The sequence below is a fragment of the Pseudophryne corroboree genome, chromosome 2 (genome assembly GCF_028390025.1).
Source record: "Pseudophryne corroboree isolate aPseCor3 chromosome 2, aPseCor3.hap2, whole genome shotgun sequence".
NCBI classification, from domain to species: Eukaryota; Metazoa; Chordata; class Amphibia; order Anura; family Myobatrachidae; genus Pseudophryne; species Pseudophryne corroboree.
In genome coordinates this window covers 427,429,682-427,443,552 of record NC_086445.1, presented here as the reverse complement: position 1 = coordinate 427,443,552, position 13,871 = coordinate 427,429,682, and the positions used below count along the sequence as shown (strand labels likewise).

Below are 13,871 nucleotides of genomic sequence, written 5' to 3'. Positions count from 1 at the left end.
CGTACCGATCCCTCTGGAGCTAATGGTGTCCAGTAGCCTAAGAAACAGAGCCCTGAAACTGAGAGAAGTGGGTCTGTTTCTCTCTCCTCAGTCCCTAGATGCAGGGAGTCTGTTGCCAGCAGGCTCCCTGAAAATAAAAAATCTAACAAAAATGCTTTTTTACAGGAAACTCAGGAGAGCTCCTGAAATGCACCCAGCTCCTCTGGGCACAGTATCAAACTGAGGTCTGGAGGAGGGGCATATAGGGAGGAGCCAGTGCACACCAAGAGTCAAAGTCTTTCTTAAAGTGCCCATGTCTCCTGCGGAGCCCGTCTATCCCCATGGTCCTTACGGAGTCCCAGCATCCTCTAGGACGTTAGAGAAATATTAACAACCAAATGGAATAATATTGGAAAACATGACAATTTTGCTTTTATGAGATATGGTATTATTTGAAAACTGTTGCATAACTTACTCATCAACACAGTGTTAAACATAAAAAAAAAATAAACTCATCACAGGAAAACGTTTTTAATCAGTTGTAGTTTTTAAAAGCTTTATTTATTGTTGAAAATGACAACCATTTGCACTCTAAAAAAATACACATTTAAGATAAAATAGGGTTTTAAATAATACATGCATTCAAACCACACCTGAATTGTTTTGTGCAATTTCTTATTAGTTATGTTCCATGACTGCATAAATAGTAATAATTATTCCCAATACCACCTAATAAATATTATTTTTAGCAACCAACACACTATTGATATTTACTATTTGATATTTACAGATAGTCAAGAATACCATGTTACGTCTTCCAACCTTGTAGAAAGATCTGTACAAGTATGTAAATTGCATAAATCAGACTGCTGAGAACTAATATAAAGAAGTTATGCCAGCAAGGCGCTTACAAAAATCATCTGAAAACCTGATTTTAGAAGAAACCTGCAATGAATTCACAATACAGGTGAACAAGCAAAGTAAAATGACTTGTAAATGTGAGTCTCTCATGAGTAGCCCAAACACAAGGGATTACACTAACATTAACATGTCCTTTGAAAAGTATGTTGGCAAAAGCCATTACATGTATTCATTACGAGTGTATACTTGGACCCATGTACAGTACTCTCAGGCACTAAACTAAAAACTACTTTGACTTATGGTCGATTAGTCAACGTACTTTCAAGTTCTTTGCGGACAACTCTTATACAAGGGACTCTTGATATGAAGTTTTGGATTGAGTGTGCTTTCCATTAGTTTGAGTGATCACCCAGGCCAGGTTTATTTAGTATTGCTGATGCTTATTTTCACCAGGAATCAATACATTTTATTTTCTAACTTTGTTTAGAAACGCTATTATGCCTGTTATTGCTTAAACACTAATTTAAAAAGGTTGTTTGTAATTCTAAAAAAAACAAACCCATTTTGCTAATCACAATATGTAGTATTTATGTATATTCAACCAAATGCCATGAAGCACTCCCTGGGTGAACTACTTGCATCAAATAGTGTCCCTTGCATGTTCTCCTATATGGAACATACCAGCCACTGTACCAAATCAGTCCCCAGTCAAAAACTACACCAGCAGGTAAATGGTCATCCTTCAGCCACTGTTCCACCTTTTCTCCCTGCCATAAACTGTTGGTAAAGGGTCATTACAGGAAAGAAGAGCAGTGGTGGCCAGGGGTTAATGGTAGAGATTATTGAGACATGGGAAAACAATGTTACAGTTCAGGACTGGAGAGAAAAAATGGATGATAACACAGCAGCAGAAGCTGTTTGGGATAGGAGAGGATGCAAGTGACTTAAACGGAGAGTTATCCAACCATTCCAAAGAGGACAAATGGAGTTACTGACAATAGCAAGCAATCAGACTTTAGATAATTATTATCTGGCACATTCTATGTGGTCTATTAAAAAGTCTATGGACCACATTACCAGGAATTGGTCTGAGGAAGTTACAAGGTCAGGCTGCAATACCAATTAATAGAAATACACCAGTAAGTGTTCTCTACGCAGATCTGGTTTTCAATACTTCTTAAACAAACTTCACATTTTATTGTTTTGTAGCTTGAAGTTACTGATAAACATGACCACAAAAGCCCAATGCTTGTGCCTCAACACCTTCAGCTATTAAAGTTCATTAACAAATCCGCTTCTCAACCTTCCTCCATTAATCTGGGTCACATGTTCATGGTCAGTCTTGCATGAGCACAAAGTTTAGGCATAAGACACATCGATGATACAAAGTAATTATTTGAACATTTACATTTGTTGAAGGCATGTTCACCTAAATGCAATTATACAGACGCAATAAAACAACCTTGTATGAAATACTTGCACACAAAAGCTTATGAGTACTACCCTAGAGGCCATAGGTGGCCACTGTGTTCTCTCTGACATAGGTCAGTAGCATCTCATTACTAACCCACAAAAACAGACAATAAAATAAGAACTTCCAAAAAACAAACAGTTATAGTGCAGGAATTGTATTTGATCACTTTTGTTTTTAAGTAGTTTTAATATACTTGGTTCTACAAAAGCGTGCTGATTCAGCCAAATTTGGAAATCAATAGGTTGGCCATAGAGCAATTTCAGTATTGCCAGACTGTTTAGCACCAAACTATTATCTAATTACTACAGAGTAAAACAAGATGGATAAACACAGATTCAAGAGAAATAACAAACTTTAAGGGGCCAATGCAATTAGGGGTGTGAGGAGGGAGGGGACTTCTGTAACAGTGCAAAATGTTAACAACGGCACTTTATCTTGCCCTTATATCACACCAGACTTGAGGATTTATGGACGCAGCCTGATGGGGCAGTGAAAAAAAAAATCTCACCAGGTAAGCAGACTCGCATCTAATTGAATCAACCCTTTAACATAAATATACACAAAACTTAATGTTGGGAGGCTGGGCAAGCTGAAAGCCAGTCCTGTCAGCAGCATCTTCTCATGTTGCTGAAGCTCAATACTGCATAAAAGTACTCCAGGTACAGAAACTTGGATGACACTCTGGGGACTGATTAGCCCAAACACGAATCGGTCTGGGCGCCTATTAATGTGACAGATTATTTAAGTAATGTAACATATTTTGTACTCCTAGACTATGTAACCAAGGCATGCCATCTCTATTGCCTTTCATAACGCCTGGTCTGCATATTGGCTTTATATGCACAGAATGCCTGTGTATGAGTAAATAACCTAGCTTCTATTAAACATAATGATGGATACATCAGCTGCCCATTTCACAGAAAGGAACATTTACAGTGTCACTGTGGCAAAGTGCATAACAGTAGCATAACTTGCTAGCCAACCACAAGTGAAGGCAATTCATAGGTTATGTCATAGAACATATGAATACATGAGAAAGTAACAATTAAGCATCCATCACGCTACACCACCAAGTCCCCTTGCGGAACTTCCATACACGTGTCGGAGAATTTCTGCAACCCTTGCGTTTCATCGGAAGATTGAAAGGCGTTGTCATGTATATCAGTGATGTTTTGTGCACAATCATCACAATTGATGTGGGAAGTGCTGCTAGAGAGGAAGTCAGAGTTTACTGAACTGCTGGTGACTTCAGGTCTACTTTCCTCAGTCATATCACTTTGACTAGTGTTATCATCTGCTTGCTCAAGTTGTTCAACATTATCTAAATACTGCTGCAGGAGACTGCTGTCTTGTTCACTGCTCGAGTTCTCATTGCTATTTTTACTTTGGTCATTGGCTGCAGTCTCTTGGTCCAGAAGGGAATCTGATGAATGTTGATTGTAGTGTCTTACGGTTTCCAAGGATTGTACAGATGTTGTACTTACCTCAGTAGAACTCTTTTCAGAACTACTGGTCTCCTGATGAGAACTCCGGTCTATATTAATGGAATGGAAACCAGAGTCTGGGATGTCAGGGGAGGTTTTTCTATTCATGTTTCCTGGAAGAGACACATCGGAAGCTGGATGCTCTTCCAGTGCCTTGGGCGAGCAGAACGGGATTTCAGGAAAAGATTTGCTTGATGTAAGGACATCAGACACTGAAATCGCTCCAACCTGAACATTTAGATTATTCTGCCACTCTTGAATGGATCGAACCTGAAAACCAGAAAAGAAGATGTATACACACACATTTTAAACTTGTGACAACCTTAGAATATAGCCAACATAATTCAAAGGGCACATGGCATATAACAGCATATTTACGTAAAATGTAAAATACTGTACTTTGGCAAATCAAGCTCAGGGAACAGTACAACTGTTTCATTATATCCACTGTGTTCAAATAGGTCCCAGATAACATGTTATTTTTTTAATGTCTTCACTGATGTGAGCAAGTTTACCATAAAGACTTTGCTGCATTGGGTGGTATTCATGTGACCGCCGGTCAGCTGACTGACAGTCACATGACCTCCTCCACCAGCCCGACGGCTCACTATCCCGATGGTCGGCATGCCGACCAACAGGGACTATTTCCACTTGTGGGTGTCCACGACACCCATAGAGTGGGAATAAAACCCGTGGCGACCGCAGGTCGCCACCGAGCCCGCAGCGTGGTGAGCGCAGCGAGCCCGCAAGGGGCTTGCTGCACTCGCCCCTCCCTGTCGGGATCCCGGCGTCGGTATGCTGCCGGGATCCCGGCGTCGGTAAGCTGACCGGCAGTCTCCTGACCGCCGGTCAGCCGTACTACACCCTGCTGCATTAGGTATACAAAGTACTAAAGTGAATACGGTCCTATTTTTCAAAATACGGTATTAGTTTTATTCATGTGTAGTCTTAATGCCATGTCATCAATACTTTTAAGAACTGAAAAGATATTTCTCAGTTTATTGGGGTTTTTAAAAAATAATAATAATAATTTTTTTCCAACCTTTTTTGGTTTGCTCGGAAGAAATTCTGGTGGGTATCGCTTACTCCCAGGACAAATACATTAGGTTTATTTTGCATCTATTAGTAGCAAACTGCTGGATCTATTGGGACAAGTCTAGAAGGGAGGTCCCATGGACCCCACTGGGTCTTCCTTCATAGTAACAGCGCAACTGTGCGATAACAATTTCCTTGTACAAGTTCTGGCTTCCACATTAGTTGCACACAGAAGTAACTGTGGGTTCTCAGGTGCCCAGGGACCTTTGTTACTGACATATAAGGTTCAGTGGTTGCAGGAAGGAGCAGCTATCTTAATAGGTCTTTTATTTACATATACCAGGCACAGTGGCAGCAACTGTTACATATCTATTGGTTAATCTATAGCAGCAAATCTCATACATTTCCTTTCATTAGCCTACTTTAGTTTGTGCGATCAAGTATGTGAGAACTTTCTATAAGTGGAGAAGGCTGCTGCATCCCCTCCTTCTAACCTGCAGCTCCATACCGCATTCTTCTAATCGCACACAGCACGGCCTTAATATCTCTCCATGCAAGTTGGCCTCAATCCAATACCCAATTAATCGTTGTAGCTTTTAGCAGCGGATACCAGAGGATTAGATACATCTTGTGGTTGAGTATAAAGTTTTTCATAATGACTATACAGAGAGGCTGGAGGGTACATATATAGTAAAACTGACACAATAAACAATTTCATTTCCTTCTTTTCCAGATCACATTTTTATCATAACTTTCATCACAACAGCTGTTGATACATAATATGGTGTACAAAATTACCTGTTCCCATAGATATTTCAGAACTTCCTCTTGGACAAGCCTTTGTGTCCGCTCCTCATCCCTCTCTCTCTTCAGCCTAGAGTAGAGAATGCCTATTACTGTAACAGTCTCATATTACAGATAAAACATTTAAGATATAAGCAATTAAAGGGCTTATCAGTGAATGGTTGTTTAATATCAATCATCAAAAAAATATGCACAAAGATACAAAATTACAAGTTATGAATGGTATTACATTTCTTTTGTCATTTTCCGTTCTACTTGTGCCAAAGATCCTTTTAGAGAATGTCACATTTGAGATAATTTGGTTTTAATTTAGTGTCTAGTGCATGAATGGGGAGATGCATGAAACCTTCTAAAGAGTGAAAAAGTGAACCAAAAAAAGTAAATAAGTTGCACATAGCAACCAAATAATCTTCTATGTATCATTTTATATAATGTACTTGATAAATGCTAGCTAGAAGCTGGCTGTTTGGTATGGGCAACTTCTCCATTCTTTAGGATGCTTGATACATCTCCCCCTAAGGGGTTTATTTACCAAAGCCAGATGCTACGGATAGCATTTGTGCACGAAATTTAAAAGGGCAGCGATTTTAATAGCAAAACAAAAGCATTGCCTTTTTAATTTTCAGGCATTAATATGACCTGAAGCACCAGGGCATAGTAAATAAACCCCTAAGTGTTTTCAAGAAGAAGAAAAAAAGCACAGAAGAGCCACCAGCACTTTATACAAATGAGATGACTATTTGAGAGCACTCTCACATTCAGCTCTATAGTGATTCCTGTGACTACCTTTTTTGTGGGCAGCTGCCTGAGATCGAGGATAGTGCAGACAATTCCCAGGTAGAATCACTGCATTTGCATCAAAATCAAACTTATTTCAATTGCATACATATATACCATACAAAAAACCCCCACAAACACATTCATTCTTTAATATATATAAAACACAAATACAGCATGTACACACCTGAAACCTTTGATTCACATCTGTCACCTAACGCACTAGCTAATTAACAGCAGAAAAAAAAAAAAAAAAAAAAAAAAAAGAGGATTTTGGTACTTACCGATAAATCCCTTTTTCGGAACCCATAGGGTGGCACAACTTCAACACCGTGGAGTGATGATGGTGGCTTAAAGGAAGTTGGCACTTTCAATAATCTAAGTAGTAAAACAGGCTCCTACCCCTCTATCCCCCATCATCCCTCGGTTATGAATTAGCCGAGAGGAGACGGGAACAAGAGAACAAAACTATACGAGGGAAGAGAGCACATAATCGAACAGAACAACAATGAAGGCAAGAGAACAGCGACGGGCAGGCAGCCAGTGTCCCCTATGGCTTCCGACAAAGGGATTTAATGGTAAGTACCAAAATCCTCCTTTTTCTGTCAGCCACTAGGGGACACTGGCACAACTTCAAGACCATGGGGATGTCCCAAAGTTCCACCCTGGGCGGGAGATCGCTGAGAAACTTGCAAAACAAGACGGCCAAACCGTGAAGATGAAGCCGCAAAAGTATCAAACTTGTACAACTTGGCAAACGTATGAATACTGGACCAAGTGGCTTTTCTACAGAGTTGAGACGTGGTAGCCCCCCTACTGGCAGCCCAGAAAGACCCAACTGAGCGTGGTGAGCGGGCCGCAATGGATAATGGAGGTCGCCTAGATTGGTGTAGATAGGCTTGACGAATAGTCAACCGAATCCAGCAGGCCAAGGTCTGCTTAACAGCAGGCCACCCTCACCACGGAAGATCATAAAGCATGAATAAAGCATCCGCCTTTCGTAATGGTGCTATCCATTCCACGTAGATCTTCAACTTTCTCACTACATCCAGAGTAGAAGGTATCCCAGAGTCCTCCTGTAAGGACGGTACCACAATTGGCTGATTGATATGAAAAGCAGACACGACCTTGGGAAGAAAGGAAGCATGTGTTCTCAACTCAGCCCTATCAGGCTGAAAAATCAAGTAGGGAGGCATACAAGACAAGGCACTTAATTCAGATACCCTCCGGGCTGAATCCATGGCTAATAGATAAACAGTCTTCCAAGTAAGATAGTTAATACCGGTGTCTTCCAAGGGTTCAAAACAGAGTGACTGCAGATAATCCTGCACCAGATTCAATTCCCAAGGAGCTGTAGGGGGAACACATATAGGGGGAACACATAGGGGTTGTACCCGAAGGACCCCTTGTAGGAAAGTTTGCACAACCGCTAGGAGCGCTAGGCGTCTCTGAAAGAAAACCGATAAGGCAGATACCTGAACTGTCAGGGATCCCAGACGAAGTCCGGAATCTAAATCTGCCTGAACAAAGATTAAGGACCATGAGAGAAGAAAAGAATCTGATTGAAACCGTTTTTGGTCACACCAAGAGATAAGAAAACCAGATGCGATGGTAATGGGCTGCCATAACAGGTTTTCGTGCACATAACATCGTGGGAATCACACATTCCAGAATCCCTTTGCGTTTTAGGATGTCTGCCTCAAGAGCCATCCCGTTAAACATAGTCGTGGTAAATCTGGATACACGAAGGGCCCTTGTTGGAGTAGATCCATTCGCAGAGGTAAAGGATCGTCCGCTAGCAGAAGGCGCAGGTCTGAAAACTAAGCTCTCCGAGGCCAATCTGGTGCCTCCAAGATCACCGTGATTGACTCGCGTTTGATTCTCTTGAGAATTTGAGACAATAGAGGAAACGGAGGAAACACGTATACTAGGTTGTACGGCCAAGGCACGGCCAGGGCATCTACAGCTTCCACCTGAGGATTCAGTGTTCTGGAGATGTATCGAGGAAGCTGATGATTGAGACGGGATGCCATAAGATCCACCCCCAGCCCTGTGTCAGAGCGTCGAACACCTCTGGGTGAAGTGCTCAATCTCCCGGATGTAAATCCTGATGGCTGAGGTAGTCTGCTTCCTAATTGTCTACTCCTAGAATGAATACTGCTGAGAGCACTATAGCGTTGCGTTCGGCCCACTGGAAAATGCGTGTCACCTCTCACGTCGCTTGGCAACTGCGAGTTACTCCCTGCTTGTTTACGTACGCTCTAGCAGTCGCGTTGTCTAATTGAACCTTTACCACCTTGGATCGAAGAACTTGGGCAGCTTTTACCAGTGCATTGTAGATCGCTCTCAGTTCCAACACATTTATTGGCATCAGTGATTCCTGTGGAGACCAATGGCCATGAAGATGGAAGTCCAGCACAACCGCGCCCCATCCCCTGAGGTTGGCATCCATCGTTAGTAGCGTCCAGGCCAATACACCGACCCACCTGCCTGCAGTGAGATTGTGCAGTTGGAGCCACCAAAGAAGCAAAAGTCGCATCTCTGGAGTCAGTCAAACTAACGGTTGAAGGTGTAGGTGCGACCACGACCATTGATGTAACAGATCCAGCTGGAAAGGATGTGAATGAAAAACGACCAAACTCCAGAGTTTTGAAAGCTGCTAGCATTTTCTCAAGCAAATGAATGCATAAATGGACTGATACCAGCCTTGGCTTGAGGACGGCTTGGACAAGTTTCTGTATACCCAGAGCTTTGTCTTAAGGCAGAAAAACTTTCTGGACGTTGGTGTCCAGGATCACTCCGAGAAACTGGATACGCTGTGACGGCTGAAGGTTGAATTTCTGAAAATCAATTATCCATCCATGTTTTACTAACACATTGTATGGTAATACAGCATGCTCCTGGAGAATGAGATCTGATGGAGCTTTGAGGAGGAGGCCATCTAGGTATGTATATTATTGTGACTCCCAATTATCTGGGGTGAACAATCATCACTGACATGACCTTGGTAAACACCCTGGGGGCTGTGGACAGACCAAATAGTAGGGCTCCGAACTGAAAATGATCCTGTTGAATCGAACCTGAGAAACGCTTGGTGTGGTTCTCATATCGGAATATGGAGATATGCATCCTTGATGTCCAGAGACTTCATAAATTTCTTGGGTTCCAGGCTCGAGATCACCGAGTTGAGCGACTCCATCTTGAACCGGTAAGAAGACAGAAACTAATTTAATGATTTCAGATTCAGAATTGGTTGTACAGTACTGTCTGGTATTGGTACTACGTTGAAGCAGTGGTACCGGCATTAACACAGCCGATTCTACCAAGGACTGTATTGCACCTTGAAGGGCCAAAGGTTTGTCCAGAAGAAGTGGAAGACTTGTCGTAAAATATTTCTTTGGCGGAAAAACTTTGAATCTAACTTTTACCCTTGGGAGATGATATTGCGAATCCACATATTGTCGGATATCTTGAACAAGGCATCCTGAAAGTTTCAAAGCCGCAATCCCACTGTACTTGGGCCTCGGTGGGAGGGGAGACAGTCATGCCACGGTCTTTTCTGCAGGCTTTGGGTCCTGACGATGAGCAGCGACTGATTGCTTGCCGCGACCTCTACCTCGCAAGAGTGTAACTCTTCCGCGTCCTCTAAAAGGCTGAGTGGAAAGAAAGGACCGAAAGGAAATTCCAGTATAAGACCATTTAGGTGGTGGCGGAAGGGTTGGTAAAAAAAAAGGAGATTTATGGTAGACTTACCATAGTTAAATCTTTCTGCGAGGTACACTGGATTCCACAGGGAATACATTGGGGTGTAGAGTTGGATCTTGACCCGAGGCAGCTTTGACTGTTCCCAGGATGCATTGCACCGCCTCCTCTATAACCCCGCCTCCGGGCACTGGAGCTCAGTTTCGTTAACCAGTCCAATGCAGTAGCAGGTAAAAGAGACGGCAGATGTTAGTCATATAGAACCACATTCTCAGGACAGGAGAAGGGACCAGCGGCCAATGCCAAACAAACCCAAAGAAGCAAAGTACGTCAGGGTGGGCGCCCTGTGGAATCCAATGTACCTCGCAGAAAGAGATTCAACTATGGTAAGTCTACCATAAATATCCTTTTCTGCAGCAGGGTACACTGGGATTCCACAGGGAATACACCCTATGCACCGTAGTGGGCACAAGAACCCGGCGTCCAAAGGAAGCATCCTGGGAGGCGGAAGTATCAAAGGCATAGAATCTAATGAACGTGTTCACGGAGGACCACGTAGCCATCTTACACAATTGTTCAGCAGACGCGCCACGTAGAGCCGCCCAAGAAGATCCAACAGACCAATTAGAATGGGCTTTGCTAGCAGCAGGAGCTGCGAGTCCAACCTGCGCATAGGCTTGTGCAATCACCATTCTAATCCATCTGGCCAAGGTCTGCTTATTCGCAGGCCAGCCACGTTTGTGAAAACCAAAAAGTACAAACAGGGTATCTGACCTCCTGATAGAGGCAGACCTCTCCACATAGATACGGAGAGCCCGTACCACATCCAAAGACCGTTCTTTGGAAGACAAACCAGAAGAGTTAAAAGCCGAAACCACAATCTCTTGGTTAAGATGGAAAGATACCACTTTAGGTAGATAACCGGGGCGAGTTCGAAGAACTGTCCGGTCACGGTGAAAAATCAAAAAGGGTGGATGACAGGACAAAGCACTTAAGTCCGACACCCTCCTAGCAGAGGCAATAGCCAGCAGAAACAGGACCTTAAGTGTAAGGCATTTAAGGTCCACAGACTCAAGAGGTTCAAATGGAGACTCTTGTATGGCATTTAAGACAACAGACAGATCCCATGGAGCCACAGGAGGGATATAGGTAGACTGAATCCATAAAACACCCTGAGTGAAAGTATGATCATCAGGAATAGACACAATTTTTCTCTGAAACCACAGACAAAGCAGATACATGAACCTTGAAGGAGCCCAGACAAAGCCCTAAATCTAGGCCTTGTTGCAGAAAAGCCAAAAGCCTGGAAGTTCTGAACGAATAGGCATCATAATTCTTAGCAGCACACCATGTGAAGTAAGAGTTCCAGACCTTGTAATAAATCCGCGCAGAAGCCGGTTTGCGGGCCTTCAACATAGTTTGAATAACCGCCTCGGAGAATCCTTTGGCCCTCAGGAGTGAAGCTTCAAGAGACACGCCATCAAAACCAGCCTGGCCAGGTCTGGATAGACACAATGGCCCTAAACGAGGAGGGCTGGGCGTTGAGGAAGTAGAAGAGGACGCTCTATCGATAGACCTTGCAGGTCTTAGAACCAATGCCGTCTGTGCCACGCTGGAGCGACTAGAAGCAGTATTCCTCTTTCTTGCTTGAACTTCCGTAGTACCCTTGGCAGGAGTGACACTGGAGGGAACACGTAGGGCAGCCGAAAGTTCCATGGAATTGCCAGTGCGTCCACGAACGCTTCTTGAGAATCCCTTGTCCTTGATCCAAAGACCGGAACCTTGTGATTGTGTCGAGACGCCATCAGGTCTACATCTGGTAGGCCCCACTTGTCCACTAGGAGTTGAAAGACTTCCGGATGAAGACTCCACTCTTAGGCGTGAACGTCCTGGCGACTGAGAAAATCCGCTTCCCAGTTGAGGACTCCAGAAATGAACACTGACGATATTGCTGGCAGATGGTGTTCCGCCCAACAGAGGATTTTTGATACTTCCAGCATTGTCATGCGGCTTCGAGTACAAGCTTCGATGATTAATGTACACCACCGTGGTGGCATTGTCTGATTGTACTTGAACAGGCCTGTTCTGTAGCAGAGGCAGGGCAAGCGTCAATGAATTGAACACTTTTAGCAATTCCAGAATGTTTATCGGGAGAAGAGATTCCTCCCTGGTCCACCGACCTTGGAGAGAGTGTTGCTCCAACACCGCGGTCCAACCTCGCAGACTTGCATCTGTTGTCAGGAGGACCAAGTTGGAGATCCAGAAGGGACGGCCCCTGCTCAACTGTTGGTCCTGTAGCCACCAGCTCAGTGACAGACAGAGTCAAGGAGATCATTTGAGACCTGATCCGATGAGGCAGGCCGTCCCACTTGGAAAGGATTAACCTCTGCAGAGGGCGGGAATGAAATTGAGCGTACTCGACCATGTCAAAAGCAGACACCACGAGGCCTAGTACTTGCATCGCAGAGTGTATCGACACTCTTGGGCGAGAGAGGAAGTATCTGATCCTGCCCTGAAGATTCAGGACTTTCTCTGGAGACAGAAACATTCGCTGGCTGTATGTGTACAGCAGTGCCCCTAGGTGCACCATGCTTCGAGCAGGGACCAGCGAGGACTTTTTCCAGTTGATGAGCCACCCGTGGGCTTGTATGAATTGGACCGTCGGTTCCAGATGACTGAGGAGAACATCTTGGGAGTTCGCCAGGATCAGCAAGTCGTCCAGATACGGCAGGATCCTGATTCACTGACGGCGAAGAAGGGCCGTCATCTTGGCCATGACCATGGTGAAGATCCGAGGGGCCGTGGCCAGTCCAAATGGCAGGGCCTGGAACGGATAATGTAGGTTGCCAATAGCAAACCGCAGATATTGCTGATGCGATATGGCAATAGGTATGTGCAGGTGAACATCCTTTATGTCCAGGGATACCATGTAGTCTTCGGGTTCCATGTCCAGTACATTAGAGCGCAGAGTTTCCATATGGTATTTGGACACACTCACAAATTTTTTCAATGATTTGAGGTTGAGTATAGGCTGGAAAGACCCATTTGGCTTTGGAACTAGAAACAGGGTCGAATAGTATCCCCCTGCCTCTCTGGGATAGAGGTACCGGCACTACCACTCCTGTGTCCAGGAGGGATTGTACAACCAAGTGTAGAGCTTGCGCTTTCAACAGATCCAAAGGGATAACAGTTGAGCAGCACTGGCGAGGGGGATGTCTCTTGAGAGACTGCATACCCGTGAGAGACAACTTCCTGCACCCAGGCGTCCAAAGTGGTCTTTAACCAGGCCTGGGTGAACTGCAGGTTTATTAGACGCAGTAGTGGGCTCGATCTCATCATCTATTTGGAGAATCAGCTTAATAGCCTCAACTAGGTCAGGAACATCAACCTGGGTTGTAGATTCCTCATCAGAAGCGACTGTATCAGTGTCTGACGGATAAATATATTCCCCATCCTCATCAGAAGAATTATCCTAAATATTAGTCGATTGCGAGGAAGAAATGGCCCGCTTAGATGACCCCTTGACCCCAGAAGGGCGTGGGGTAGACTTTTGTCTAACAAAGATTGATTTAATTGTTGCAACTGGGTAGACAGAGTGTCCACCCAGGCCGGATTAACTACAGGGACAATATGTGGCTGCAATGGCACTGGAGGTCCCATAGGAGGCGTAAGACGTGTCACAAGCGTATTCAGCTTACTTGAGAACGCTGCCAAAGGTGGTTCCTAATTAGCCACAGGTGCTGCGGGTCAACTGG

At 44.1% G+C, this 13,871-nt stretch overlaps 1 protein-coding gene across 2 annotated transcripts in view; it reads right to left on the bottom strand.

Moving 5' to 3' along the window:
• Positions 1-518: 518 nt before the first annotated feature.
• The window catches only part of CEP97 (centrosomal protein 97), a 93,132-nt gene continuing 79,779 nt past the window's right edge, over positions 519-13,871 (bottom strand). For both annotated transcript variants that reach the window (XM_063953595.1, XM_063953596.1), the window contains exons 10-11: positions 5,632-5,707; positions 519-4,068 (exon numbers count right to left, since the gene is read on the bottom strand). In XM_063953595.1, coding sequence (XP_063809665.1) covers positions 3,376-4,068; positions 5,632-5,707 — 769 coding nt within the window. In that variant the 3' untranslated portion in view covers positions 519-3,375. The remainder of the gene's footprint in view (positions 4,069-5,631; positions 5,708-13,871) is intronic.